This window comes from Wallemia ichthyophaga (genome assembly GCF_000400465.1).
Source record: "Wallemia ichthyophaga EXF-994 unplaced genomic scaffold scaffold13, whole genome shotgun sequence".
Lineage (NCBI taxonomy): Eukaryota > Fungi > Basidiomycota > Wallemiomycetes > Wallemiales > Wallemiaceae > Wallemia > Wallemia ichthyophaga.
In genome coordinates this window covers 49,102-71,832 of record NW_008806286.1, presented here as the reverse complement: position 1 = coordinate 71,832, position 22,731 = coordinate 49,102, and the positions used below count along the sequence as shown (strand labels likewise).

Sequence of the window (22,731 nt, the reverse complement as noted above, 5' to 3'; positions counted from 1 at the left end):
GTAGCGGGAGTGTTCTACCAACACCGCAATCAAATATACCCGGTTTGCAGAGTTTGATGAAGAGTAGATGACATGAGGGGGGCTGTATATGAATGCACATGTTACATTAGAAACTCTCTGTATCAACTTGCAGACCACACACAGAACAAACCTGCTTATCAGTTTGGGTGGACCAGTCATGCACATGCTGAGCATCTTGTCGCTGCTGCCAGACGTTGTTCTTTGTCCTTCGCCTGAGATCGTTGAGAGAATCCTGAAACTTCTTTCCTTTTTTGTTGTGTTTGAGTTGTTCGCGTCTCTCCCACTCCTCATCAAGACCTTTTGGACCATTCCATTTGGCGTAAGCGAACTCTTCGACCTGCTCACGTAGAAAGAGCATCATGTTGTTCCACGACGCGCGGTGTGGATTGCGTTTGAGGAGATGAGGCATGACATCCGCGTCCCGTAGTTCAGAATCGGTGAGGAGGTAATCTTCCTTACACTCCGTCTTTGTTAGTAAACTGAACTTATCTGGATGGGATTGCTTGCATTTATGACAAACACTGATGCCAAATGAGGTGAAAATTTGTCGATCAATCTCGATACTGTCGCATAATTTGCATTTAGGGTTCGCGTTCAGGTCTATTTTCAAGCCAGGCTCATAGGATGCAGCTAGAGTGCGTTCAAGTTCACGCTGCTTCTCTTTACGCATTTCATTCTCCGTCTTCTCGCCCAAACCGTGATCGTCTTCGATGAGGAAACCACCTTTGGAGTTACGCATCTTGGATAGATCGTACTCGTAGTATTGGCCAAGTCGTGGGTCTCTGCGTAGTGGAGAGGTGGAGTCGTTTGAGTCTTCGGTGGCTGCATTTCGCCTCGACTTGCTTGCCACACTATCGTCATGCCCTTCAACCTGCTTCAAATTGCGCTTGTTGTTGCCATTCAGCTCGCGTGACTTGTTGGTCGATCTGTCGCGTTCTTTCAACGCTTGCTTGGCCTTGAGCCTGTTTAGTTGAATTTTCTTATTACGCTCAGCTTCTGCCATTTGAGATATAAAATAATATAAAATAATATAAAATTAAATTTCTTTATCAAGTGACGTAATGATGGTGTGCGTGTGAGTTGACATTTCTTGTGGGTCGCCGACGACAACGACGATGACGATGACGATGAATGATTATAGTGTGAGTGTTAGTATGAATATTATTATTGTAAATCACTCACAGCCAATTCAGTTGCCTCCAATTGCTCCTCCTCACGACAATCTCAAAAATCCCATTGGTCTACCAAAACCAGTTCCTGTGTTTGAAGCACCTTCCCACCTCGGCAGGATTATCCTATGGATCGCATTTGCCGTTTTTGCTCTGTCTACTTTGGTCACGGCAGTACACGCAACACGTCTCAACAAGCGTCGTAGAACATTTCACGCTTTAGCTGGTGTTATACTCACTATAACTACCCTCTCATATCTCACTCTATCCACAAACTTCGGTGCCATTTACGTGCCTGAATCACACCGCCACCTGGCTCCACCGCAGCATCCCCCACTGAGAGCAATATACTTGGGTAGATTCGTTGAGTGGTTTGTTACTGTCCCTGTAACTACTTTCACTCTCGGCCTACTCACTGGTTTGCCTTGGCTTGATATCGTTCTCGGTATGTTCGCAAGTGTTGGCTTTGTTGGTACAGGGCTACTTTCAGGTTTCCAGCACTCTGCAGTTGGTGTTTGGTTCTTCTTGATTGCTTCAATCGTTTTCTACCTCGCTTTGGTCTACGTACTTGGTGTACGCGGGTTCGAAGTGTCTCGCATTCACTCAGATGACGTACGCGTCTTGTACGGTCCTCTAACCACCCTTATCCTCTTTTCGTGGGCAGTTTACGCAATTGTCTTTGGTCTGGGCACTAAAGCTAAAATCATTACGTTCGACTTTGAATTGGTCCTATACGCTATCATTGACTTGGGTGCGAAAGCTGCTTTCTCACTGTGGCTTATCATATCACACTCTTCAATTATCGACGAGTATGCTGCTGGTGTTTTGCCTGATAGCTGGGTCGACCCAATTGGAATATCTTACCAGCCAATTGCTACTGACGAAGGTATTCAATCGGGTTAAAAGGAGTATTGAGCACAATGAGCACAATGAACACACTAGGCACATGACAAACAACTTCTTGTAATGATTTATTCACGATGCTTCTTTTCCTCTTTGTAACCACCACGATGATGTTATACGCCAAATCAGCCAAACCAATCCACACAAGATCATTCGTCTCTAGTGTCCTATTCACAACTGAAAGGTATCAAAGCATGACTGTTAAAGGTCTTCAAATTGAATTGAAGAAGCGTAAATTGCCTTCCACGGGCAGCAAGTCGGCGCTTGTACACAGACTAAGCGCCAATGATACACAAGTATCTACATACTCAACCGAGCCAGTGAATAAGGTTTCTAGTGGACAAGGCACTAACCTCAACGCTGGTCCCCAAATTCCGGTAACGTCGTCTACTCCACACACTTCCGCATCAGCTCCAGGTCAGCCTTTAACACCTGCCGATAACACCTCCAGTAAGCTTGTAGATCTTGGGGCATTCACTCTCAATATTCCTCAACCTACTAGAAACCCCTCACCAAAAAATATCAAAATTCCAGTTTTGGCGTGTAATTGGTCGGCTACGGCGGATACTATCGATAGTAACGTGAAGAATGATGTACCAAAACTCAGTACAGCATCTGGTATTAGTAATGTCAGTCACAATCTCTATACCCTTGAGGAGGAATTGGGAGAGAGTGTTGAGAATAAGCCATCACGAATTATGTCTTATCTCAATCATTATAGGAAATACTTTCCCGAAATAGAGCCTGTCCAGTACCAGACTATCACTCGTCCACTCAGTAAGGATGAGAAGAGTGGTGTTATCAGAGCTGCTGTTGTTGTTGCTGGTTTGTTTGCGCTGTCTTACGTCAACTAAGCGAGCTTTTAAATTGAAGTTAATTGTATTTCTCATTTCAGGTAATTGTTTTTTTTTTTCATTTCAATGAAATGCTTAAAAGGTACTAGTTATAATACAATACGTAAATCACTTTGTATACGTAGCTTGCTGCCAAACGCGATACATCTTTTTCTCCTCTTTGCGGTTGATAATTAGACGTCTATCAGTGTCAGAGTGTTGAACATCAAAGCCATGCTTCTTGAACAACTGATCCAGCTCATCAAGTTCAAAGAAATAAACCCTCGTACCATCGCCTCTACAGTAAAAATGATCTTGAAGTAGTCTCTGCTTTTTCATTCTAATCTGAGCGAGGTCATACCTACCATAATCTCTAAAGAGAACTTTACCGCCTGGTTTAAGCATAGTGTGGATGTTGTTGAGAGCAGTATCGAATTGATCTGGGTGAAGTGCGGATAAAACGAATATCATTAGTATGTAGTTTGCTGAATTTGGTGGGAGTGGGAGTTCTGAAGGGGAAGAGTTGGATAAATCCCATACAGATGCATTTATAGAGCCATTAGGAGGGTTTAGGTAGGTTGGGTGTTGTTTGACAATATCTATAGCCTCATTCGAGTAATCACATCCGTGAAGGTGTAAATTTGAGTTTTGATTCGAATCTAAGATGGGGAAGAGGGAATTACCAACGCCACAACCTAATTCAAGGAGTGTAGAGGGTTGTTGGTTAGCAACTAGATTGAGTAGATCAGGGAATTCCAAACCCAGCCACTGCCTATCCTTGAAGAAAGAAGATTGGTGTGTTTTATAGAAGTCATTCCAGTAAGAAGAAGGGTTATCATTTAGTTTATCCACCTTCTCCTCATCAGCTCTATGCAACTGATGAAAATCTATATGTGGTTTAACAATATCAAATTCATTTTCAGGCCTAGGAACGTTATCCCAGGCGTTAAATTTGAATGCATCCGAATTATCGTTGAGTATTCTGTCTCTTTTTATTTTTGGTGGCTGGTTCGGTAAATTTCTACTGAAGCTTAAGCCCTTATTGAGTGGCATGATGGAGGTTGACAGGTAACAGCCATGACTAAATCTAAATCTAATAGGGGTGCATTGTTGTTAGATAATCTACCACAGCTACAAGGACTTGTGAAGAGAGACCCCGATGGATATAAGGATGAGTTTATACAGCAATACAATCATTATAAATCTATTATCAATATATTCAAATTACAGCCTGGATATAACTTGAATGAGTTTAATAACTTGGTTGGTTTCATTAGCCAGGTTTGTTAGGTTGTTGTGCGTTATACGCTTATCTCACAATACACATCCCAGGTCGCCCCTTGTTATCCCTCAATAACATCTCAACTCCCCAACGACCTATCTGATCTCCTTATCCAATTCAACTCCCACCTTTCCCCAGACACTAAGAAAACTTTAATCCAATCCTTAGTTCTCCTTAGAAATCGCAAATTTATCGATTCTATTGACCTATTGAAGGTTCTCTTTCAACTTCTCCCTATAACTACTTCCTCCTCTATAAAATCCTATATAAAACATGTCATCTTGAATGATATGAAATTGGCTAATCAACAATCAAAAAATCATAAGCTGAACAGAGTTATTCAGGGTTTACTCTTTGCAATGGTTCAAACTGGTATGGACGCTGAAATTACCTCCAACAAGAAATCTAAAAACAACCAAATTAACTCAAACTCTGAAGCTATGTGGGCTGTTATGTTAACCAGGGAACTATGGAGAAAAGGCGTTTGGAATGACTCTAAATCCGTCTCCATCGTCGCTTTAGCTTGCTTCCATCCTACTGCAAAAGTTCAAAACGCTGCAACTCACTTTTTCTTGGGTTCTGATGATGTTGTTGAGGAGAGCGACGAAGAGGGTGATGAAATCGACATTAAAAAGGTTCAGCATCAAGCTCTCATTAATAAATCTCGTAAATCCACTGACAAGAAAATGTCAAAACAAAAGAAAGCCGCTAAGAAAGCTAACGCGAACAAACAAAACTCTTCCACTCCAAACTTTCCTGCCTTACAACTCCTCAATGACCCACAAGGTTTTGCTGAAAAGCTATTCTTAAGCCTCACTAAAACTGATAAAGTTCACTCCCTTGATCATCGCGTTTTAGTCATGCAACTCCTCACTAGAGTCATGGGTGCTCACAAACTATGCGTTCTCAGCTTCTACTCATACATCATCAAATACCTCACTCACCATCAACTCCGCATTACTCTCATTCTCGTCGCTTTAGCTCAATCTGTACACGAACTAACCCCACCAGACGTACTCACTCCCGTTATTCGTAAGATCGCTCACGAGTTCGTCACTCCTGGCGTTGGTTCTGAAGTTGTAGCTGCTGGTCTCAACTCTATCACAGAAATTTCACGCAGGCAGCCATGGGCTATGGAATCGGATTTACTTGAAGATTTGATAGAGTATAGGAAATCTGCTGATAAAGGTGTAATCACTGCTAGTAGAGGTTTACTACAACTCTTCAGAGAAGTCAACCCTTCAATCCTCAAACGTAAAGAGAGAGGTAAATTGGCTGCGATGGGTATGTCTACTGGAAAACAAGCTCTCAAGTTTGGTGAGAGTAATGAGGTTGCTAGTGGTATTGAAGGTCTAGACTTACTCGAGAAGCACCTCGATCAAAAGGAAAACGACGATGAAGACGTCGACGATGAGAAAGCTTGGGATGACTGGGATGCCGAGTCAGATGATGCCTCGAGTGAAGAGGAAGGTTGGGTTAATGTGTCTGACGACGACGCCGATATCGATCTTTCTGACAGCGATGAAGAGAAGGAGAAAGAGAAGAAAGAGAAAAAGGAAGAAGATACCAAAGACATCTCTACAAATGATCAAATTGCCCAAATGTCCACTTTAGCTACCGAACGTATCCTCACACCAGCAGACTTTGCCCTCCTCAACGACCTCAAAATGAAGGCGGTACAAGAGGAAATAGACCAAGGCGGTGGAAATGCTGCAAAGCGCAAACTTGCGCATCTTAAAGAAAAGCGTAAAGCCACTGGTAGCGGTGCAGATGGTGATGATCAAGGACAATTTGTCACAGAAGCTGAGATTGTTGGACCACGCAAACGCGCTAAGAATGATTATGAGGCGCGTATGGCTAGTATTGCCGAAGGTCGTGAAGGTCGTGATAAGTTTGCTTCACGTAAGGGTAAACACAAGTCGGATAAGGTAGCAAGCAAGACGAACGAAGAGAAGAAGCGTAACAAGCCAATGATGATGGCTATACACTCTAAGCGTGTCAAGAGCAAGTCACAATCCAAGCTTATTGATAAGCAAAAGACGCTACACAAACACAAAGAGAAGCAGCGTAAGAAGATGTGATTTGTATAAGAGGAGAAGGATTTATTTATTTTAATTAATCTTTATAAATTTTTATATTTTTCCTGTCTGTGCGTGGCTGTTTTATATGTCACTTGAACGTCTTCTGTTTGCGACGGCGACGGCGACGGCGAAGACACAAAATGCAATCATACAACGCGGCTCTACCTTATAGACCTAGATATGGGGGTGGTGGAGCGCCACACATGGGTACTCATGAGGCACCACATCCAACTAGATTCGCAACGGTGCACTCACCAGACGGTGGAATAACATCTCCCAATGCTTTGGCTCAGATGAGTGTGGATGCACGCCAGAATGCTCCTTCAAATCCACATTCGAACAAACCAGCTGATTACGTTTACTTCAAGCGCGAGCCCCACCTTTTCTCGCGCGAGGCCGTACCTAGAGCTACAGCAGCTAAAATGCGCCTTGAGCAGCATTACAAGATGGCTGTTGAGCATGCTATTGAGCGCAATCAGCGTCGTATCGAGACTGAGAAGAGACACGCAGTCCGTCATCATATATCCTCCCCAGCTGAGCTCGCACAGATCCAGCAGCGTCGACAAATCGCTTTTGAGCGGCTGGGCGAGAAGGAGACATCGTTTGTACGTCTCCGTCGCACAAAAATAGGTCTGGATGACTTCAAGACCGTTAAAGTTATTGGAAAGGGTGCATTTGGTGAGGTGAGACTGGTGCAAAAGAAAGACACTGGAAAGATCTACGCAATGAAAACTCTCCTCAAGAGTGAAATGTTCAAGAAGGATCAACTTGCACATGTACGTGCTGAACGTGATGTACTTGCTGAGAATAAGTCGCCGTGGGTTGTTAATCTTTACTACTCATTCCAAGACGCAAAGTATCTCTACCTACTCATGGAGTTCTTGCCGGGCGGTGATTTAATGACCATGCTGATTAAGTATGATACTTTCAGCGAGGACGTTACCCGGTTTTATATTGCAGAGTGCGTTCTAGCAATTGAGGCAGTCCACACTCTCGGCTTTGTTCACCGTGATATCAAGCCTGACAACATTCTCATTGACAAAAAAGGTCATGTAAAGCTCACCGATTTCGGCCTCAGTACCGGTTTTCACAAGAAGCACACAGCGCAGTACTACCAGCGTCTGCTCGACCAGGGTGGTGAAGGGAAGAAAGAGCGGAATAGTGTTGCGATCGACAAAATTAATTTGACTATGTCCCGTCATGACCAGATCCAGACATGGAAGACGAATCGTCGCAAATTGGCCTACTCGACAGTTGGAACGCCTGACTACATCGCTCCTGAAATATTTCTGCAGCAAGGCTACAACCATTCATGCGACTGGTGGAGTTTGGGAGCTATTATGTTCGAATGTCTCGTGGGCTATCCTCCATTCTGCGCTGAGAGCGCACACGAGACATATCGCAAAATCATCAATTACCGTGAACATCTCTATTTCCCCGACGACGTTCAACTTTCATTTGAAGCGGAGGATTTGGTGAGAAGGTTGATGTGCGCACCTGAGTACAGACTGGGGCGGAACAACGCGGCGGAAATTAAACAGCATCCTTTCTTCGATGGTGTTGATTGGAGCTGTATCAGACAAATAGATGCTCCGTTCGTACCCCACCTCCGCTCCATTACTGACACAAGCTACTTCCCAACGGAGGAGCTTGAGTCTGTGCCGGAAACTCCCGCTGGAGCTGACGTTACTGGTGATAGCAAGGACTTGGCTTTCATGGGCTATACATTCAGGTGTGTCGAAGTTAAGTGTTGACTGCGATGTTTTGCTCACTGAATCTGCTTAGGAGAATGACTATGAACGAATTTTAGACATGTCGTCCTCGTGTGCAGTTGCAATAGGTTTTGTTGCTGCACCGATAGTATGACTGTATGACTGTATGACTGGGAATTATGCAACGCTTTTCATGGAACACAAATTTACGCAGCACATTATACAAATCACACCACATTATACACACCACAACACCTACTACTTGTAACATACATCAATTGCGAATTGAAATTGTGGTTTTTGCTGTTGTTCGTTATCATCACTCCGCCTTTTCGTACATCGCAAATTAAGGTGCAAACTGCGCCGAAACATGGTTATCGGTCATTGAAGAGTGGCTAACGTCTCTGCTCATTGTACAGGCGTCGGAGTGGAATTCCGAAAAAATTTGGTCAACTTTGCGTAAGCGGCTAGACGCCGCAGAGAGTAATTTCGGAGGAGAGCCAAGTGCGATTTGGGCGGCAAAACACACAACACGGAACATACCCGCTTCCCATTTCCATAATAATTGCCCATTCTAACGCTAAACGGAACGCGTCTGCTCAGTTTCCGTTTTAGGCCATGTTTTAAATCCTGGGGTAAAAAAGTGTGGGGAGAAGATTTAATTCTTTGATTCGTTTACATTAAACCTCCAACTTCAAACAAGAAAGAAAATCTCAATGATTCCTTCAGTTTCTGCATTGTGAGTTCGAGTGTCTTTGTTTCGTAAGAGAAGACTTTTGCGCTGACATACCAATGTGTGTAGACAAGCTTACAACAACATATACGGAACTGCAAAGGTTGCTCAGACGTCTCCGCAGATGCTCGCTCAAGCAGCATCGTACAAATCCATGGTGGCGTTCGATGCACTCGCCAACAAGCCAGGCGATATCTACAGCAGAAGGAGTCTTCTCTCAGCATTCAGTAGGAGAGAGGTAGACGACCTCGTCGGCAGATACTCTTTGACTCCTACACAGCTTGCAGATACACGCAAACTTGCTAGAATGTCCGCTATGGCTATTGTGGGCGATAGAATTTAAAGCCATCATCAATCAACACAAGGACACTTTCTCTTTGGGATCACTAAACCATTTTGTACTCACACTTGATAATTTTACTACCTTTCACACGGTATGCTGTGTTATGCGCTGGTTTATGTATAAATTGAGAATGATACAATTGGTGTGTTACTTCGGTGTGTATGGATTTGAGTGAGAGCAAAAAAAAATGAGTATTTGTCCTTCCTAGAGGGGTTATGCCAATTCCAAGAAAATCTAGAGTGAAAAATAGTAAAAGGAGTATAAAAGTCATAAACTTGGGTTTGTCTTTGGTTTAACGTTTCAGTTTACGTTTAAGTGGGTATAGTGGGATTCTGAGATAATTGCAAAGCCTGTTTTTGTTCCGTTCTATCGTGATGCGATTGAGACTTGGTGATATGTTTATGCGCAGTGTGGTGCTGCTGTGTGGAGTGAGAGGTGGAGTCTACTGGAGTATACAGAATGCGCGCATAGACTGCCTCGTACACTCTATAATTGAAGTCGAGAAGATTGGACATCTTCCTACCCACAGAAGCCACGTCGCAGTTGCAAGGATCGTTGAGACTGGGTTGAGGGGAGGGAATGTTCTGCATGCTCTGAATGCCTTGCGCACCCTGCGCGCCTCCCACACCCATCCACAAGTGCTGCTTGAGGGTATCATACAACCGTTTCTTGAGGAGATGGTACACACTCGACTTCCCGTCGTAGTGGTGTTTATACCATTCACTAAGCCTGTCTAGCAACGCTGGCGACACCTCGCTCTTGTCTATACCGAGTTTGTGATGCACGGAGTGGGCGATATGCACAAGAGCCATTGTGATACTGTGCGATTCGGAGTCTTTAAGATTCTTGTTGAGTATACCAATACCACTACCATTCTCATTACCATTTACTTGCACACTTGCAGACACCAAGTCTACAACATTGTAATGGAGCAGCTTGCCGCTGTTGTCTGATAGCACGACTTGCTTTACTTGCGGTGAGGGCAATTTGCCGTCGTTGAGGATAACATATAGTTGCGCTTTGAGTTGATGCAAGTCGTTGATGGTGTACTGGGGTATATTCTTGACTGCAGAAGTGGATGTGGCTGTGGCTGCGTTCCCCGTGTGCCCAGTGTATCCTGCCAATGTCTGTCTGGCGAGCAAGAGCAAGAGGGACATAAGAGTGAGGTCGTCAATATACTGCTGCGCCTGCTCGAATTTGCTCCCATCGATCTTTAACGTTTCAGGTAAAGCCATCGATGATTCTGGGTTGTACGATTCAATAAGCTGCTGGGTTGCTGTGATGAAGATCTGCTTGACTGTGGAGTGCGCTTCTGAGGCTTCCTTGGCACGTAGGAGCCATCGACTGGTGGAGTCTAGAGAGATTTCGTTGGCCGCGCTCATTGAATCGAACGACTGGAATTCAATATCGATGGCTGATTGCACGATGAGTGGACGGTGGGCGATGAGTTGGTGGTTGAGGATGTCCTGGGGAGTGTTAGGGATGTTTATAATGTGATCAAATGTGATCAAATACCCACAATCTTCATAACTTCAAGAAGCTGGAGGAATAATTCAAGGGACTTAGTTGTGTCGTGTAAGGAGGTGTGTATGAATAGCTCAATCTCAGCATCTCTTATAGGAGCACAGTGCTTCTTAAGGACATCACCAATAACGCTAAATAAGGAATGTAAGTTGATGTTATTGGTTTGGAGCTTATCGAGGATCTCTTGAGGATTTAAGAGTTTGTAAATAAACAGACTGTCTTGCTTATTTGAAGATTCAAGTAGATTTACTAGAATGTCTCTGATGTTTCTAATAAGAATTGGTAATCTGCAATAAGAATCACAGCCAAAGTTCAATTCAGTGTGGATATCCAACCAATACTGATAAGTCTTGTAGCTTTGCTGCTTGTTAAGTGATTTGAACTGCAGGCTCTTTGAGTTGATAATTTCATGCCTTAAGCTAGGGTTGTTGAGAATAGCAAGTAAATCCAAATCAAGGATGGTATTTATATTTATACTGGGTATCAGGCTGCTGTTTATTTTTCTCCGTTTGTGCAACTCATTCCACTTGTTCATTTCTGTGTTCCGTGATGGCCTTGGTCCTCCAACTGAATAGCTGTCAAAAACTCAATAAGGTGTCATCAATCTCGATTAGGAATTAAGGTACAAAGATCTAGAATTTTAAATTTTAAGTAGCTCAAATGACTTTAATAGTTTTATTTCAAGTATTTATCCTTATAACGAACTGACTTAGGAAAATCAAATTATTAAACCTTCTGTTGGCCGAATAAACTCCGTCATTGTAGATTCATACACTTCATCTTTAATTTCGTTTAGATTACAAGATTCAATACCTAAGATTAGTTTGACTCTGCGAATCCGACTGCATCTCTACCCAGATCATATACTGTAAAGTAACGACGCAGGAATACGTCACCGATGATGTAGATTGGACCGAGGGGCTCAGGTATGTCTAAACCTGTGAAGGCTGACACACATGTTCCTTGCAAGTTGAGTATGTAGTCTTCACCTCTAAGTGGGTATTTCTTGCCACCGAATGTGAAGCTCAGTTCAGGGAGGTCCTTGACAGTAGCACAATCAACTGTGTACTGTCCAGTCCAAGTCTTCTTTGCACCAATCATCGTGTTGAGCATCTCTGCCATGTCGGTTGGGATCGCAATGAGTGATGTGCCTGTATCAATAGCTGCACCAGTGTTCTCCAGCTCAACTTCTTCATCACCGAATGAGAGTTTTTCGAGGTCAACCTCCCAATAACCTTTCCTGCGAAGAGGAACGTAGTGCAAGTCACCTTTGTAGTGCTCTTCATCCACGCCACCGAAAACGGCTTGAGATTCTTTACCGGAATCACCGTCTGTAAGGTAGAACGAGAATACAGGTTCATCAAGTAGACCTTGATCAATGAGATTGTAGAAAGGTGGAGGAATGTCATTGACTGAGATGGTGTCGTAACCGAGACCAAGGATACCATCGAATTTACCGAAAGCGAAAGCTAAACCTGGTTCTGAGGTAGCTTCAGCGAATAATTGATTCTTTACGTGTAAGTCGTTGATGGCTAAAGTGTCTTGACCGACAATACCCTTCAAGGAGCCGGAACCATAACGAATTTCAAAGTCGGTACCGTTGGCGTGGTAGGATCTCGACTCTTCTGGCTGGAACTTGCTGTGAAGGAAGCAAGCAATAGAAACGCATTTATCGGAAGGGACCCATAAGTTTGAAGAGCCAGTGTCGAGAATGACGTTGAACTTCTGCTCAGGGGTTCCGAGACCAATTTCAGCGTAGTATTGAGCGTTGAGGAAGTTGCTGACGGGGAGTCCTACTTTTGAGTTGACGTCGAGGTGCTCGTTATACTCGAGCATCCCCTTGTCATCGCCGAAAGCGGACATGATTTCAACGGCAGCATCGAAAGCGGGGATAGCGGTTCTAGCAGCGTCACTGATTACGTTATCAGCAACAACGCCACCATATTTATGTGCCAAACTAGCGCCGCTAAAAACGGACGGATCTGTGTGGTCGATTTTATTAAGTTTAGATCTAAAAAACCGGGTTATTGGGGATATTTAAATATGTTATAAACTCACTTGTAAACCTTTGCATCTGTAAGAGCTAATGAACCCGCTAAAACTGCAATCGTGGCTAAATTGAATTTCATTTGAGTTGAAGTAATTGAGTTGGTTTGGAGATAACCTAAGAATGACGTATATTTCCTTTAAATAATGCTTAGAGTGAAAAAATTCAATAAACCTATATTTCAATTATAATCCGCTAGAAACGATGCCCGATATTGTAGGTGTTTAGTTGATGGACTATCACATGATGACGTATATTGCTGTATCGGTTAAATTGACTTTTTAAGGGCAGCAAACAACATCAACAACTATCTTCATCTTCAAGCTTATTAATGACATTTACTCTAAACTTTGGTATCGTAGGCTTAGGTGGAATCTCAGAGACATTTGCACGTGATTTACTCACAAATCCTTTGGATAGAGGTGTTAGTGATGTAAACCACAAACTCGTAGCCGCTGGCTCTTCATCCGACAAGAAAGCCCGAGATTTCCTTGAAAGAGTTGGTGCTTCATCCGCCACAGCGTATTCATCCTACGAGGGTGTCTACAACGATCCCAATGTCACTGTTGTTTACATTGGCACACCGCACTCACACCACTACCACAACGCCCGCGACGCCCTCCACGCCGGCAAGCACGTCCTCGTGGAGAAACCCGCGGTAATCACAGCTGACCAGATGCGCGCACTAGCCCAGCTAGCTCAACAGAAGCACCTCACTCTAATGGAAGCCAAGTGGACGAGATTCTTCCCGATGCTAAAGGAAATTGAGAATAAGGTGCACAGTGGTGTTATTGGTGACGTCAAGCAGGTACACGCTGATTTCGGACAGACTTTTACTGGTGTGAGCAGCGACCACCGCATTTTCAATCTCAATCTCGGCGGCGGTAGCATCATGGATCTCATGCCATACCCGCTTATCTGGGTGTTTTCCGTGTTATTCTACCATCCAGCCAACAAACTCTGCAAGCCTAGTGTCAGGGGCGCAACGTGTATCAAAAACCAATATGGCGTTGACGAAATGACCACTGCATTGTTGAAATTCCCAGGTATCGACGCAGATGCTGTTTTGTCTTCGAATATCAACGTTGGGTCTATTTCGACGCTTGTTGTACGCGGTACACACGGTGAGTTGGTAGTGAATGATCTCCCACTATCCAGACCCTTATCCTACGAGATTCGCCTGAGGGACACCACCAATCCCAATCCAGATGATCAGCAAAGGAAGACTACCACGTACCACCACCCAATCCCCCACCACGGAATGCACTGGGAGGCCGATGAGATGGCTAGGCTGATTGCTGCCGGTGAATCTCAATCTCAGCGCGTGCCTTGGGATGACAGTGTCTTATCTGCCGAGTTGCTCGACGACATACGCAGCCAAGCGGGTATAAAATTCCCAGCTGCGATTGAGAGTGTTTAAGGGGGTGTAAGATAAAGTACTTTCTTATAAATGTCTTTCTTTCTTCATTTTCCACCGGCTATTCGGCACATTACTCCTCTTCACTTACCACCAAAAACTCACGCCGATGGAAGACATCAACGCGATCGTGTGCAACCCAGCGTATCAGCCGCTGTTGAGTGTGATCAAAGGAGCACGCAACGGGTTCGTCTATGGCGGTGGGCGGGGGAGAGTTACTAGCAACGATCCACGCTAACAACGGAGCCACAGCCAAGATCAGATTTCCACATGCACTAGTCATGACCTTTCTCTTCGGCCGCGGAGACCTGCGCAGTAAGTTGACGGCTATATACCGCGCCACCAAGCAACACAGCACGAATCTGGCGAAATTCGTAGCTATCTTCAAGGCCACTGCTATAGTCCAGAAACGTCTCAATGGCGGTGTTCCCCGTGATTTAGACACTCTCTTTGCCGGTCTCGTCGCCGGATATGCCGTCTTCTCAGAACGTAACGCGGTGAATGAGCAAATGATGCTTTACGTCTTGTCGCGTGTTGTAGCGTCGTTCATTCCTCGCCAGCCTACGCCTGAAACGGTTGCTCTGGGCAAGCCGCACCCTCCAAATTCTACCGCTTTCTCTCTTCTCGCTACCCTCACGTGGGGTTCAGCGGTGTATCTCTTCCACTCAAAGACTCGCAGACAAACGCTGCAGTCAGGAATGGTCAACTCGATGCAGTATCTGTATCTAGGTGGGTTTTGTGGCTGTTGTGTGGCTGTTGTGTGGCTACCAAGAGCAGTCAAGTGAAGAATTGCACCTAACTAACACTCATAAACAGACTCTAACTATTGGTCCAGCCTAAAGACTCTCCTCTGGCACAACAAGTAGGCTGTGCTTGAGCGAGAGGATGAAAATCTTCTTGTATCGCCAAATGACGTATCCTCGGTTATCTATTCTCTTCGACATCATCTACATCATCCAAGTGATATGCGAACATCATTTCTGCGAATGCTGCAACCGCGCGCCATCACGTATACAGAGAAAGGCGCGCCAGCTTCAGTCCTGCGCGTGAAGACACTACCAACACTAGCAGCGCCAACAACTGGGCAAATCCGTGTTAAATTCCTGCTCTCCCCAGCAAACCCGGCCGATATGAATGTAGTGGAGGGGGTGTACCCAGCGCGTGCGCCAAGCGTAGAGGTAGACGGCACAGCGCACAGTCTGTGCGGCACGGAGGGAGTGGGGCGCGTAGAAGCGGTGGGCGAGGGAGTAAGGTCGCTGCGTCCGTCCGATTGGGTGGTCATGGGCCGCAGTCAGCTTGGGACGTGGCGGTCGAGTGCGCTGCTCGATGCTGCGTCTGTCACCAAACTGCCGGCCTCGCCCGCACTGACGCCGGTGCACGCTGCCACGCTCGCTATCAACCCGCCCACAGCCCTGCGGATGCTGCGCGACTTCACCCGCCTCAGCCGCTCCAGCTGGGTCGTGCAGACCGGGGCTACTTCGGGCGTCGGCAGGGCTGTCATACAGATAGCACGCGCGATGGGCGTCCACACTGTCAATCTGGTCAGAGAGCGCCGCACACAGCAGCAGACTGACGCAGTTAAAGAGGAGCTCAAGGCGTTGGGCGCTACGCATGTACTCACGAATGAGGAGGTGGTGCGCGATAGCAAGCGCGTACGCTCGCTCATCGCCAACTGGACTCAGTCGGATCTCCCTCTCTTCCTCAACTGCGTGGGCGGGCAGGAAACGACGGAGGTGGCCAAGACACTCAGCGAGGGCGCACATCTCGTCACGTACGGCGCCATGTCGAAGAAGCCGCTGTGCATTCCCCCAGGTCTGCTCATATTCAAGGATATCAAGAGCGTCGGGTTCTGGATGTCGAAATGGTATGCAAAGAGCTCGGCTGAGGAGCGCAGTGCGATTGCGGGGGAAATAATCCAACTCATTGAGAGTGGTAGCGTGGGTATGCGCTTATCCAGCTCAATCACTAACTCACACCGCTCACAGCTCACAGAACCTCCCCACCAGATCGTCTCCATCGGCGGCCACCAAACTGACCAGCAGGCCACGCAAACCCTCCGCGACGCCCTCGCTGCTCAAGCTAACGGCGGGAAGAAGATACTGTTTGAGATGGAGGATAGCTAGGTGCACCGTGCACGGTGCACTGATCCGCGCGTTAGACGAGACAGGTAAATAGATTTATCTAAACAGTAAAACAATACACGTTATGCCCTTTCACGCCTTCTTTATGCCTTGTTTACAACCTCCTTATGGCGCCTGCACAGTGGCCGTAACGGGCGACTGACCATCTTGGGCAGCCTTGATCTCGACGCTGGCATTATCGAGGACGACGACGGTGAGAATGATAGGGGCGTCTCCCTTGACAGCCACTTGAAGGCTGGCGATCTTGTTAGAGCGCACGACGACGGGGATGCGCTCAGGCTCGTCGTCCTCTTCATCCTCGCTATCGTCCGTCTTCTCGCGTGGGGGAGGAGCGACCACCTTAATCTCATTCTTGGCTTGGTAGAGCTCGAGCACGGCGCTGTCCTTACCATGAGGGGGGTTGATGGCGACAATTCTGCGCGCAGGCAAAGGCGTGTCTTTAGCGACGACGACAGCGTTCTCGTCGCCCTCTCCAGCAAGCACAATAGGGTGGGGTGTGACATTGACGGTCATCTCCGTCGTGGCTGAGGGCAGGTCTGGGACGTCTCTAGCAGCCAGCAGCTGCGCCTGTATAGCAGCGCCCTTAGCGATAGCCTGGTCGGGATCGACCGACGAGAGAATCTCAGCATTTTGGAAGATGCCAGCGAGGACATTGGTGAGGGAAGGCAGAGACGAGGAGCCACCGATGAGCACAATCTTGTCAATATGCTCACTCTCCAGCTCCGCCGCTTTCACTGCCTTCTCCGCAAGTGCACCGACGGCGTGGAATGTCTTGCTTGCGAGAATTCCGAAACGCAGTCTGTTCACTTGCGAGCTGAGATCAGCACCGTCTTTGAGCGACTCAATGGCTATGCCGGCCGAGTTGGACGCCGTGAGCGAGCGCTTAGTCTGCTCGCACGCGAGGGAGAGCTTCACAAGCGCCCTTCTGTCGTTCTCGCTGAGGTCTGCGGAGAACTGCGTAGGCACGGCGATCTTGGTCTGCTTGGTGAACTCCTTGGCAAAGTGTGCGACGAGCGCGTGGTCGAGCTGCTGGCCACCGGTGGAGGCGTCGCTGAGGTGAGACAATGGAGTGAAAAGACCTTGGCGGGCGGCGACGGTGGTGACGGCGGTGGAGTACTCACCCATATCGACAACTAACACATTGGAGTCGGCAGCGCCAAGAACCTCATTGTACGCTGACATACCAGCCGCCCAGTCGTCGATGAGGTCGAGGAGGGGGATGTTGGCGGCCTTGGCAGCCTCGGAGAGGGCATTGCGTTTGTGCTGGGACCAGGAGTGTGGCACAGACATAACAGCACCGTCAATAGGCTTGCCCATGTACTCCTCGGCGGATTTAGCTAGGGATTGTAAAAACTTCACGGAAACGTCTTTGACGGAGAGGGAGGAATCTTTGCCGTGGGCGTGGAAGGAGTAGGAAGGGATGCCGTTGATGTTGGTGACGGGTGCGCTGAGGAGTGGCTGGGGGATGTTCTCTGTAAACTCCTCGCCGAGAAGATTCCTAAAGCCGGTGAAGGTGTTCTTGTAGTTCCGCACGAGCTGTGGCTTTGCTTGGTTGCCGACGTACTCCTCCTCGCCGTTGAATGCCAATGCAGACGCGATTTGGCGCTGACCGTCTTCGTTGGCGATGCAATCAGCGAAACCTTTCTGGGGAGGGAGTGAGTGGGGAATAGGGTTATCGACACGCTCTATCCACCTTGTTGACAACGCCAATCGAGCTGTATCCAGTCCCAAAGTTTAATCCAATCACAGCAGCAGTCATGATGGTTAAGGAGAAGACATCAAATTTGGAGTGAGCGTACAAATACTCAAGTAGGTCGGGAGTGTGTTGGGATAGCCTGTGTTTGATTGTTAGTCTGCTTCCCCGTCTTGACGCCTACTCACCGGCTCGTTCCCGCTGTCTCTGCCAAAATATTCATCCAGGAATCCAAACAGCTGGTCCTTGTTCTCCCTCAGCATGTTGGATGGATTCCCTGGGTACTGTGGGAGGTCTTCACGCGTTGGGAGTCGCGGATTCGCCTGCGGTGGCGCTCTACCACGGGCAGGTGTACGTGCAGGCGCCGCCGGGGGCACTCCCCCTCTAGGCGCTGCATAAGCACTCCCTCTGCTCTGCATTGGCCTTGCCTGCGATTCCACACGTGGTGGCGCTGTATACCCAGAGCTAGGGCTAGGTCTGCTTGAATCTGCACGCAATGGTGGCGGTGCAATATCCTGTCTGACCTGTAGACTTTTAGAACGTACAACACACCACGCATCCCACTCACAGGCCGATTCATCTGCGCTGGCGTGGGTCCTTGTGCCACCTCCTCCGCTGGCGGCTCCCTCGGCCCTCTCATTGGATCTGATTTGTCCGTGGGCGCTGAGCGCGAGTTATTGTACGCCTTCTTTCCCCTATCCAGCCCTTTATTCGAATATTCCTTCCCTTTGGATGCTAGTTTCGACCAGTCTGGCATGATTGAGGTGGTTTAGGGGGTTTAGGGGGATTTGGGTTTGCATTGGTGGATAATACATTCTAACTGATATACCCTTGTATTCTTAAATATGTTCTTTTCCCCTCTTCCTCTATACACGAGTTGCCGAATATCCACGGGAACGTGGCAGAACGGTTTTGATTTATGCATTTTCCAGCGGAACAGCTCTCAGTACTCCCACATATCTCCCAAAGTTCACTCCTGTTCGCCCGTTTAATACCCGGTATGTGTAAAATTTTACTTTTTGTTTATTGTAGTCTTTAGCTTATAAAAATTCATCCGCACAATAGCCATTCACTAGCCCCTGTTCCATCCCAGATCACATTATGCACGTAGTGTGATTTTCATATTGAGGACGCCATCTGACAGCAAGGTGTTCCTGAGTAAAATTAAAGTTTATCCTTTAATCTGATATGATCTTCAACACCCATCTCACACATCGACATGCTCGAATACTACGCTAATCGCGCTAGCTGGCTGATAAACACCATGTTTCATATCAAAGATGATCCATTCCGAGGCTTGCATCGTCTACACACATTTATTTATGCATCCTTCAAGAAAACTCGCTTACCGCCACAACTCGTGGTGCTCATTGTCGCGCTTTTAGTTCGATTGAAATCCAATTACCCAAACGCTTGTCGCTCGTCTGAGGCAGCCGGTCACAGACTGTTTTTAGCCGCATTCATGATATCATTCAAGACTTGCATAGATGACAGCTTCAGTAATAGCTCCATAGTATCTCTCTGTAATGGAGTCTTTGGATTGTCTCAGATCAATGCCATGGAGAAAGAGCTGCTTGGGTTGCTCGATTGGCAGGTGCATTTCAACGACTACGAACTGGCTCAGTGGGTTGTGTGGACTGCTTGCAGATCTCTTCTAACATCACATAGAACTCAAAGTTTGTTTGGAGATCCACCCTCTTATCAGCAGAGCATGGATAGAGAAATGGATCGTTTATCCATACGAAAAACGAGCAAACCAGTGTCGTTGGAGCTGAAAAGCAAGTTCAGTTCACCTAGTTCAGCGAGTGCGTGCAGTGCCAGTGCTAGTGCTAGCAGGAGTACCAGTAGGAGTGCCAGCATTTCGAGTTATTCCTCACCAGAGACATATCAACATTACCATCCCTATCCTGTAAATATGTGTAAGCCAATTTGATGTATATATCAAATTACATGTCATCAGCATTGTTATTCCTCCGCCTTTTACTCTTCTGAGCTTCTCTTGCGCGTCTCTTATAGTTGAAAGTGAGATCTGCCTTATTCTGATCCCACCGTTGTTCAGATTGAAAATTTTCCTCGTTTTGAGTAAAACGATTTTCAGCGCTCAATTCGAGCCAGCTATGAGGATCTCTGATACGTGTAGGATGATCGCCCTCTTTGAGGTTCAAGTAGGGTAAAAGGTAATGTGCGCCTTCGACGCTGCTCGCTGGCTCAAGCCTGCGTGGACCAGAGTCAGTGGGAGCGGCAGAGTGGGATAAGTTGAAGTGAGGGTGATGAGAAGTGTATCTCTGTGGCTGATTATCCAATTGTACAGCAGGTGGAATGATCTCCCGGTGTTGAGTATGAGTACTCGAATCATCCACATCCAAACCCCCGAAACCAAAACCAAAAGCTGTGAATCCAAGTCAGCCACAGAAAAAACCCGTTGAATACCCCACTCGCAGCTATTTTCCTTGAATAAACTCATCGACGTCGCTATCACCTATACAACCATGATGTGAGATATAGTAATCTGAAGCAAAAATTAAGAAATTAACTTGAAATTTACAAGGCCATTGACTATTCACCAAGAAGTTTCTGAAGCCTATGATAAAGTTAGGCAACCAAATACACGCTCAAATTGGATTTTATTGGGTCCTGCACAGGATGGTGGCTTGAAGTTACAATCTGAAGGTGCAGGCGGCCTTGAGGAAATCGAAGAAGAGTTTCACGATGGCCGTATCCAATTTGCTTTCGTACGAGTCACCGATCCTAACACCAAACTCCCGAAATTGGTTCAAATCAACTGGTGCGGTGAATCCGTGCCAGAGTTTAAGAAGGGCAGCTTCCACATACAGCTCAACCAGCTCTCCCAGCTACTCTCCGGCGCTCACGTTTCTATTAACGCTAGAGCTCAAGATGACTTGGACCCTGATGTCATCCTCGATAAGGTTTCTGGCTCTTCTGGCTCCAGATTCGACTCTGCTGGTCCTAGTCACCCTCCTCCTTCTTCCACCCCCGTTGGTACTGCTTACCAACCCATTGGAACTCCTGATATCGCTGCCATTCGCGCAAACAGCGCAAACGCTAAACCTGAAGCTCCAGCACCTGTTGTGAGTTCACTATATGGCGCACTTGGAATTATCACTCACAACACCTCAGGGAACTGCATATACCCCACCTAGAAACGAACTTGCAAATCTGAGACAACAGACGCAACAGCAACAGCAAGAAAAGACTGCGCCATCCATACCAACTCCAGTCCCAGCTGCCGCACCTCCAACACCAGCTCCAGCTCCAGCTCCAGCACAGCCTCCAAAACCAGCTGCTACTGGTGCTTACGGCGGTATTGTCGGTAAAGCCGGTGATTGGTCGGTGCCCAAAACTGCTCCAGTGGGAACACCGGTCCCTGCTCCATCCCCGGCTCCTGCTCCTACACCTGCTCCTGTTCCTGCTCCACCCACCCCCACTGCAGCACCCGCAAAAACAGAGCAAGACGAGCGTCCAGGTAAGGTAGGCACTGCGTACGAGCCAGTGAAGCTGCCTACGCCGAAAAAACTCGGCAATCGCTTTCCATTCGCTCAGAGCAGCGAGAGTGCAGGTGTCTCAAGCGGTGTAGGTACGATACCCTCTTCAAATGCTCCATCAAACCCTCCCAAGAAGCTCACTTGGAGTGAACGCCAAGCACAGGCGCGCAAGGAGGCTGAAGAGGAAGATGCAAGATCTGACGCTGCAATGAGCCAGGCGACGAATGCAAGCGCAAGTGCAAATGCATTCAATAATGATAGTAATATCAACGACAATAGCGCACCTCCACCCCCACCAATGCCCACGTCCACTCGTCCTCCTGTGGCTCCAGACGCTATTAGCGCTCCAGTTGCTCCTCCTCCTCCTCCAATGGCATCTCGACCTGAACCAGAAGCGGATGTGAAGGGAGAGGAAGAGACATTTGCCCCTCCACCTCCTCCACCTGCCCCACCTGCCCCTCCTATGCCATCCGAGACAGTAGCAGCAACACCACCACCTCCTCCCCCAGCTCCCCCAGCTCCACCTGCTCAGAGCTCCTACGAAGCTCACGCGGGTCTTGGCCAATCACCCTCGCAAGAGGCCTTGATACAGAGTGAAATGGACAAGATGAACATGGAAGATGAGCAGGAAGCGGAGGATAGAGCAGCTGCTCCACCAGCACCAGCACCAGCACCAGCTGCCCCGCCAATCCCACCCATGCCTGCCCGCTCAGCCACCCAAAATACCCTCAAGGCAAAGGTAGTATACGAGTATGAGGCTACTGAGGACAACGAGATGGATCTCGAGGAGGATGAAGTCATACACGATATCGAACAGATTGACGATGGCTGGTGGAGTGGCAAAGCTCGCAATGGCAGAGAGGGGCTGTTCCCTGCAAATTATGTGGAGTTGATTGAGGATGGAGTGGGAGTCAAGGCGGAAGTGGAAGCACCAGCAGCGCCTCCTGCGCCTCCTGCGCCTCCTGCTCCACCTGCTCCACCTGCTCAAGTCTCTCAAGCATCTCAAGCATCTCAAGCACCCCCACCTCCTCCACCAATGCCAACACGTCAGGACAACGGCAAGACGGCTACCGCCGAATACGACTACGAAGCGGGCGAGGATAACGAGATTACGTTCGCAGAGGGCGACACTATCACCCACATCGATCCAGTCAGTGAGGATTGGTATGAGGGTTTAAGCAAGGATGGCAGACGCGGACTGTTCCCAGCCAACTATGTGACGATGAATTGAAAGGAGTTATAATGAGTTATGAATTGAATGAATTGATTTGATTGTTGATTAAGCGTGTTCTGCGTGTGCTGACTACTGACTACTGAGATTTACGCGTC

The 22,731-nt window shown here is 47.4% G+C and overlaps 15 protein-coding genes across 15 annotated transcripts; 9 read left to right on the top strand and 6 right to left on the bottom strand.

Annotated features, from left to right (window-relative positions):
- Positions 1-106: 106 nt before the first annotated feature.
- J056_001031 (DNA repair protein RAD14) lies at positions 107-1,024 on the bottom strand (the record flags this gene model as incomplete). The annotated part of the gene is made up of 1 exon (XM_009270659.1): positions 107-1,024. One exon carries the CDS (start codon positions 1,022-1,024, stop codon positions 107-109), a length of 918 nt encoding a protein of 305 aa, XP_009268934.1.
- A 112-nt stretch (positions 1,025-1,136) lies between these two features.
- Positions 1,137-2,093, top strand: J056_001030 (Opsin-1; the record flags this gene model as incomplete). The annotated part of the gene is made up of 2 exons (XM_009270658.1): positions 1,137-1,163; positions 1,215-2,093. The coding sequence occupies 2 exons, from the start codon at positions 1,137-1,139 to the stop codon at positions 2,091-2,093; spliced, it is 906 nt and encodes a 301-aa protein (XP_009268933.1).
- A 107-nt stretch (positions 2,094-2,200) lies between these two features.
- Positions 2,201-2,947, top strand: J056_001029 (uncharacterized protein; the record flags this gene model as incomplete). Its single annotated transcript, XM_009270657.1, has 1 exon — positions 2,201-2,947. One exon carries the CDS (start codon positions 2,201-2,203, stop codon positions 2,945-2,947), a length of 747 nt encoding a protein of 248 aa, XP_009268932.1.
- A 108-nt stretch (positions 2,948-3,055) lies between these two features.
- On the bottom strand, positions 3,056-3,979 carry J056_001028 (uncharacterized protein; the record flags this gene model as incomplete). Its single annotated transcript, XM_009270656.1, has 1 exon — positions 3,056-3,979. The coding sequence occupies one exon, from the start codon at positions 3,977-3,979 to the stop codon at positions 3,056-3,058; it is 924 nt and encodes a 307-aa protein (XP_009268931.1).
- A 24-nt stretch (positions 3,980-4,003) lies between these two features.
- Positions 4,004-6,289, top strand: J056_001027 (Protein sda1; the record flags this gene model as incomplete). The annotated part of the gene is made up of 2 exons (XM_009270655.1): positions 4,004-4,207; positions 4,259-6,289. 2 exons carry the CDS (start codon positions 4,004-4,006, stop codon positions 6,287-6,289), a joined length of 2,235 nt encoding a protein of 744 aa, XP_009268930.1.
- Positions 6,290-6,429: 140 nt separating this feature from the next.
- Positions 6,430-8,099, top strand: J056_001026 (Serine/threonine-protein kinase CBK1; the record flags this gene model as incomplete). The annotated part of the gene is made up of 2 exons (XM_009270654.1): positions 6,430-8,021; positions 8,075-8,099. The coding sequence occupies 2 exons, from the start codon at positions 6,430-6,432 to the stop codon at positions 8,097-8,099; spliced, it is 1,617 nt and encodes a 538-aa protein (XP_009268929.1).
- Positions 8,100-8,717: 618 nt separating this feature from the next.
- On the top strand, positions 8,718-9,077 carry J056_001025 (uncharacterized protein; the record flags this gene model as incomplete). Its single annotated transcript, XM_009270653.1, has 2 exons — positions 8,718-8,740; positions 8,804-9,077. The coding sequence occupies 2 exons, from the start codon at positions 8,718-8,720 to the stop codon at positions 9,075-9,077; spliced, it is 297 nt and encodes a 98-aa protein (XP_009268928.1).
- Positions 9,078-9,388: 311 nt separating this feature from the next.
- Positions 9,389-11,136, bottom strand: J056_001024 (Protein SOK1; the record flags this gene model as incomplete). The annotated part of the gene is made up of 2 exons (XM_009270652.1): positions 9,389-10,543; positions 10,597-11,136. 2 exons carry the CDS (start codon positions 11,134-11,136, stop codon positions 9,389-9,391), a joined length of 1,695 nt encoding a protein of 564 aa, XP_009268927.1.
- Positions 11,137-11,420: 284 nt separating this feature from the next.
- Positions 11,421-12,730, bottom strand: J056_001023 (putative vacuolar protease A; the record flags this gene model as incomplete). The annotated part of the gene is made up of 2 exons (XM_009270651.1): positions 11,421-12,612; positions 12,660-12,730. The coding sequence occupies 2 exons, from the start codon at positions 12,728-12,730 to the stop codon at positions 11,421-11,423; spliced, it is 1,263 nt and encodes a 420-aa protein (XP_009268926.1).
- A 249-nt stretch (positions 12,731-12,979) lies between these two features.
- J056_001022 (Trans-1,2-dihydrobenzene-1,2-diol dehydrogenase) lies at positions 12,980-14,068 on the top strand (the record flags this gene model as incomplete). The annotated part of the gene is made up of 1 exon (XM_009270650.1): positions 12,980-14,068. The coding sequence occupies one exon, from the start codon at positions 12,980-12,982 to the stop codon at positions 14,066-14,068; it is 1,089 nt and encodes a 362-aa protein (XP_009268925.1).
- A 106-nt stretch (positions 14,069-14,174) lies between these two features.
- J056_001021 (Peroxisomal membrane protein 4) lies at positions 14,175-14,931 on the top strand (the record flags this gene model as incomplete). Its single annotated transcript, XM_009270649.1, has 3 exons — positions 14,175-14,265; positions 14,318-14,794; positions 14,882-14,931. The coding sequence occupies 3 exons, from the start codon at positions 14,175-14,177 to the stop codon at positions 14,929-14,931; spliced, it is 618 nt and encodes a 205-aa protein (XP_009268924.1).
- A 120-nt stretch (positions 14,932-15,051) lies between these two features.
- Positions 15,052-16,188, top strand: J056_001020 (uncharacterized protein; the record flags this gene model as incomplete). The annotated part of the gene is made up of 2 exons (XM_009270648.1): positions 15,052-16,002; positions 16,051-16,188. The coding sequence occupies 2 exons, from the start codon at positions 15,052-15,054 to the stop codon at positions 16,186-16,188; spliced, it is 1,089 nt and encodes a 362-aa protein (XP_009268923.1).
- A 123-nt stretch (positions 16,189-16,311) lies between these two features.
- Positions 16,312-17,965, bottom strand: J056_001019 (Heat shock protein 70-like protein C57A7.12; the record flags this gene model as incomplete). The annotated part of the gene is made up of 2 exons (XM_009270647.1): positions 16,312-17,850; positions 17,900-17,965. The coding sequence occupies 2 exons, from the start codon at positions 17,963-17,965 to the stop codon at positions 16,312-16,314; spliced, it is 1,605 nt and encodes a 534-aa protein (XP_009268922.1).
- A 46-nt stretch (positions 17,966-18,011) lies between these two features.
- J056_001018 (uncharacterized protein) lies at positions 18,012-18,656 on the bottom strand (the record flags this gene model as incomplete). Its single annotated transcript, XM_009270646.1, has 3 exons — positions 18,012-18,041; positions 18,088-18,423; positions 18,468-18,656. The coding sequence occupies 3 exons, from the start codon at positions 18,654-18,656 to the stop codon at positions 18,012-18,014; spliced, it is 555 nt and encodes a 184-aa protein (XP_009268921.1).
- Positions 18,657-19,118: 462 nt separating this feature from the next.
- J056_001017 (Drebrin-like protein) lies at positions 19,119-22,633 on the top strand (the record flags this gene model as incomplete). The annotated part of the gene is made up of 4 exons (XM_009270645.1): positions 19,119-19,522; positions 19,568-19,704; positions 20,468-20,988; positions 21,038-22,633. The coding sequence occupies 4 exons, from the start codon at positions 19,119-19,121 to the stop codon at positions 22,631-22,633; spliced, it is 2,658 nt and encodes an 885-aa protein (XP_009268920.1).
- Between the last annotated feature and the right edge of the window lie 98 nt (positions 22,634-22,731).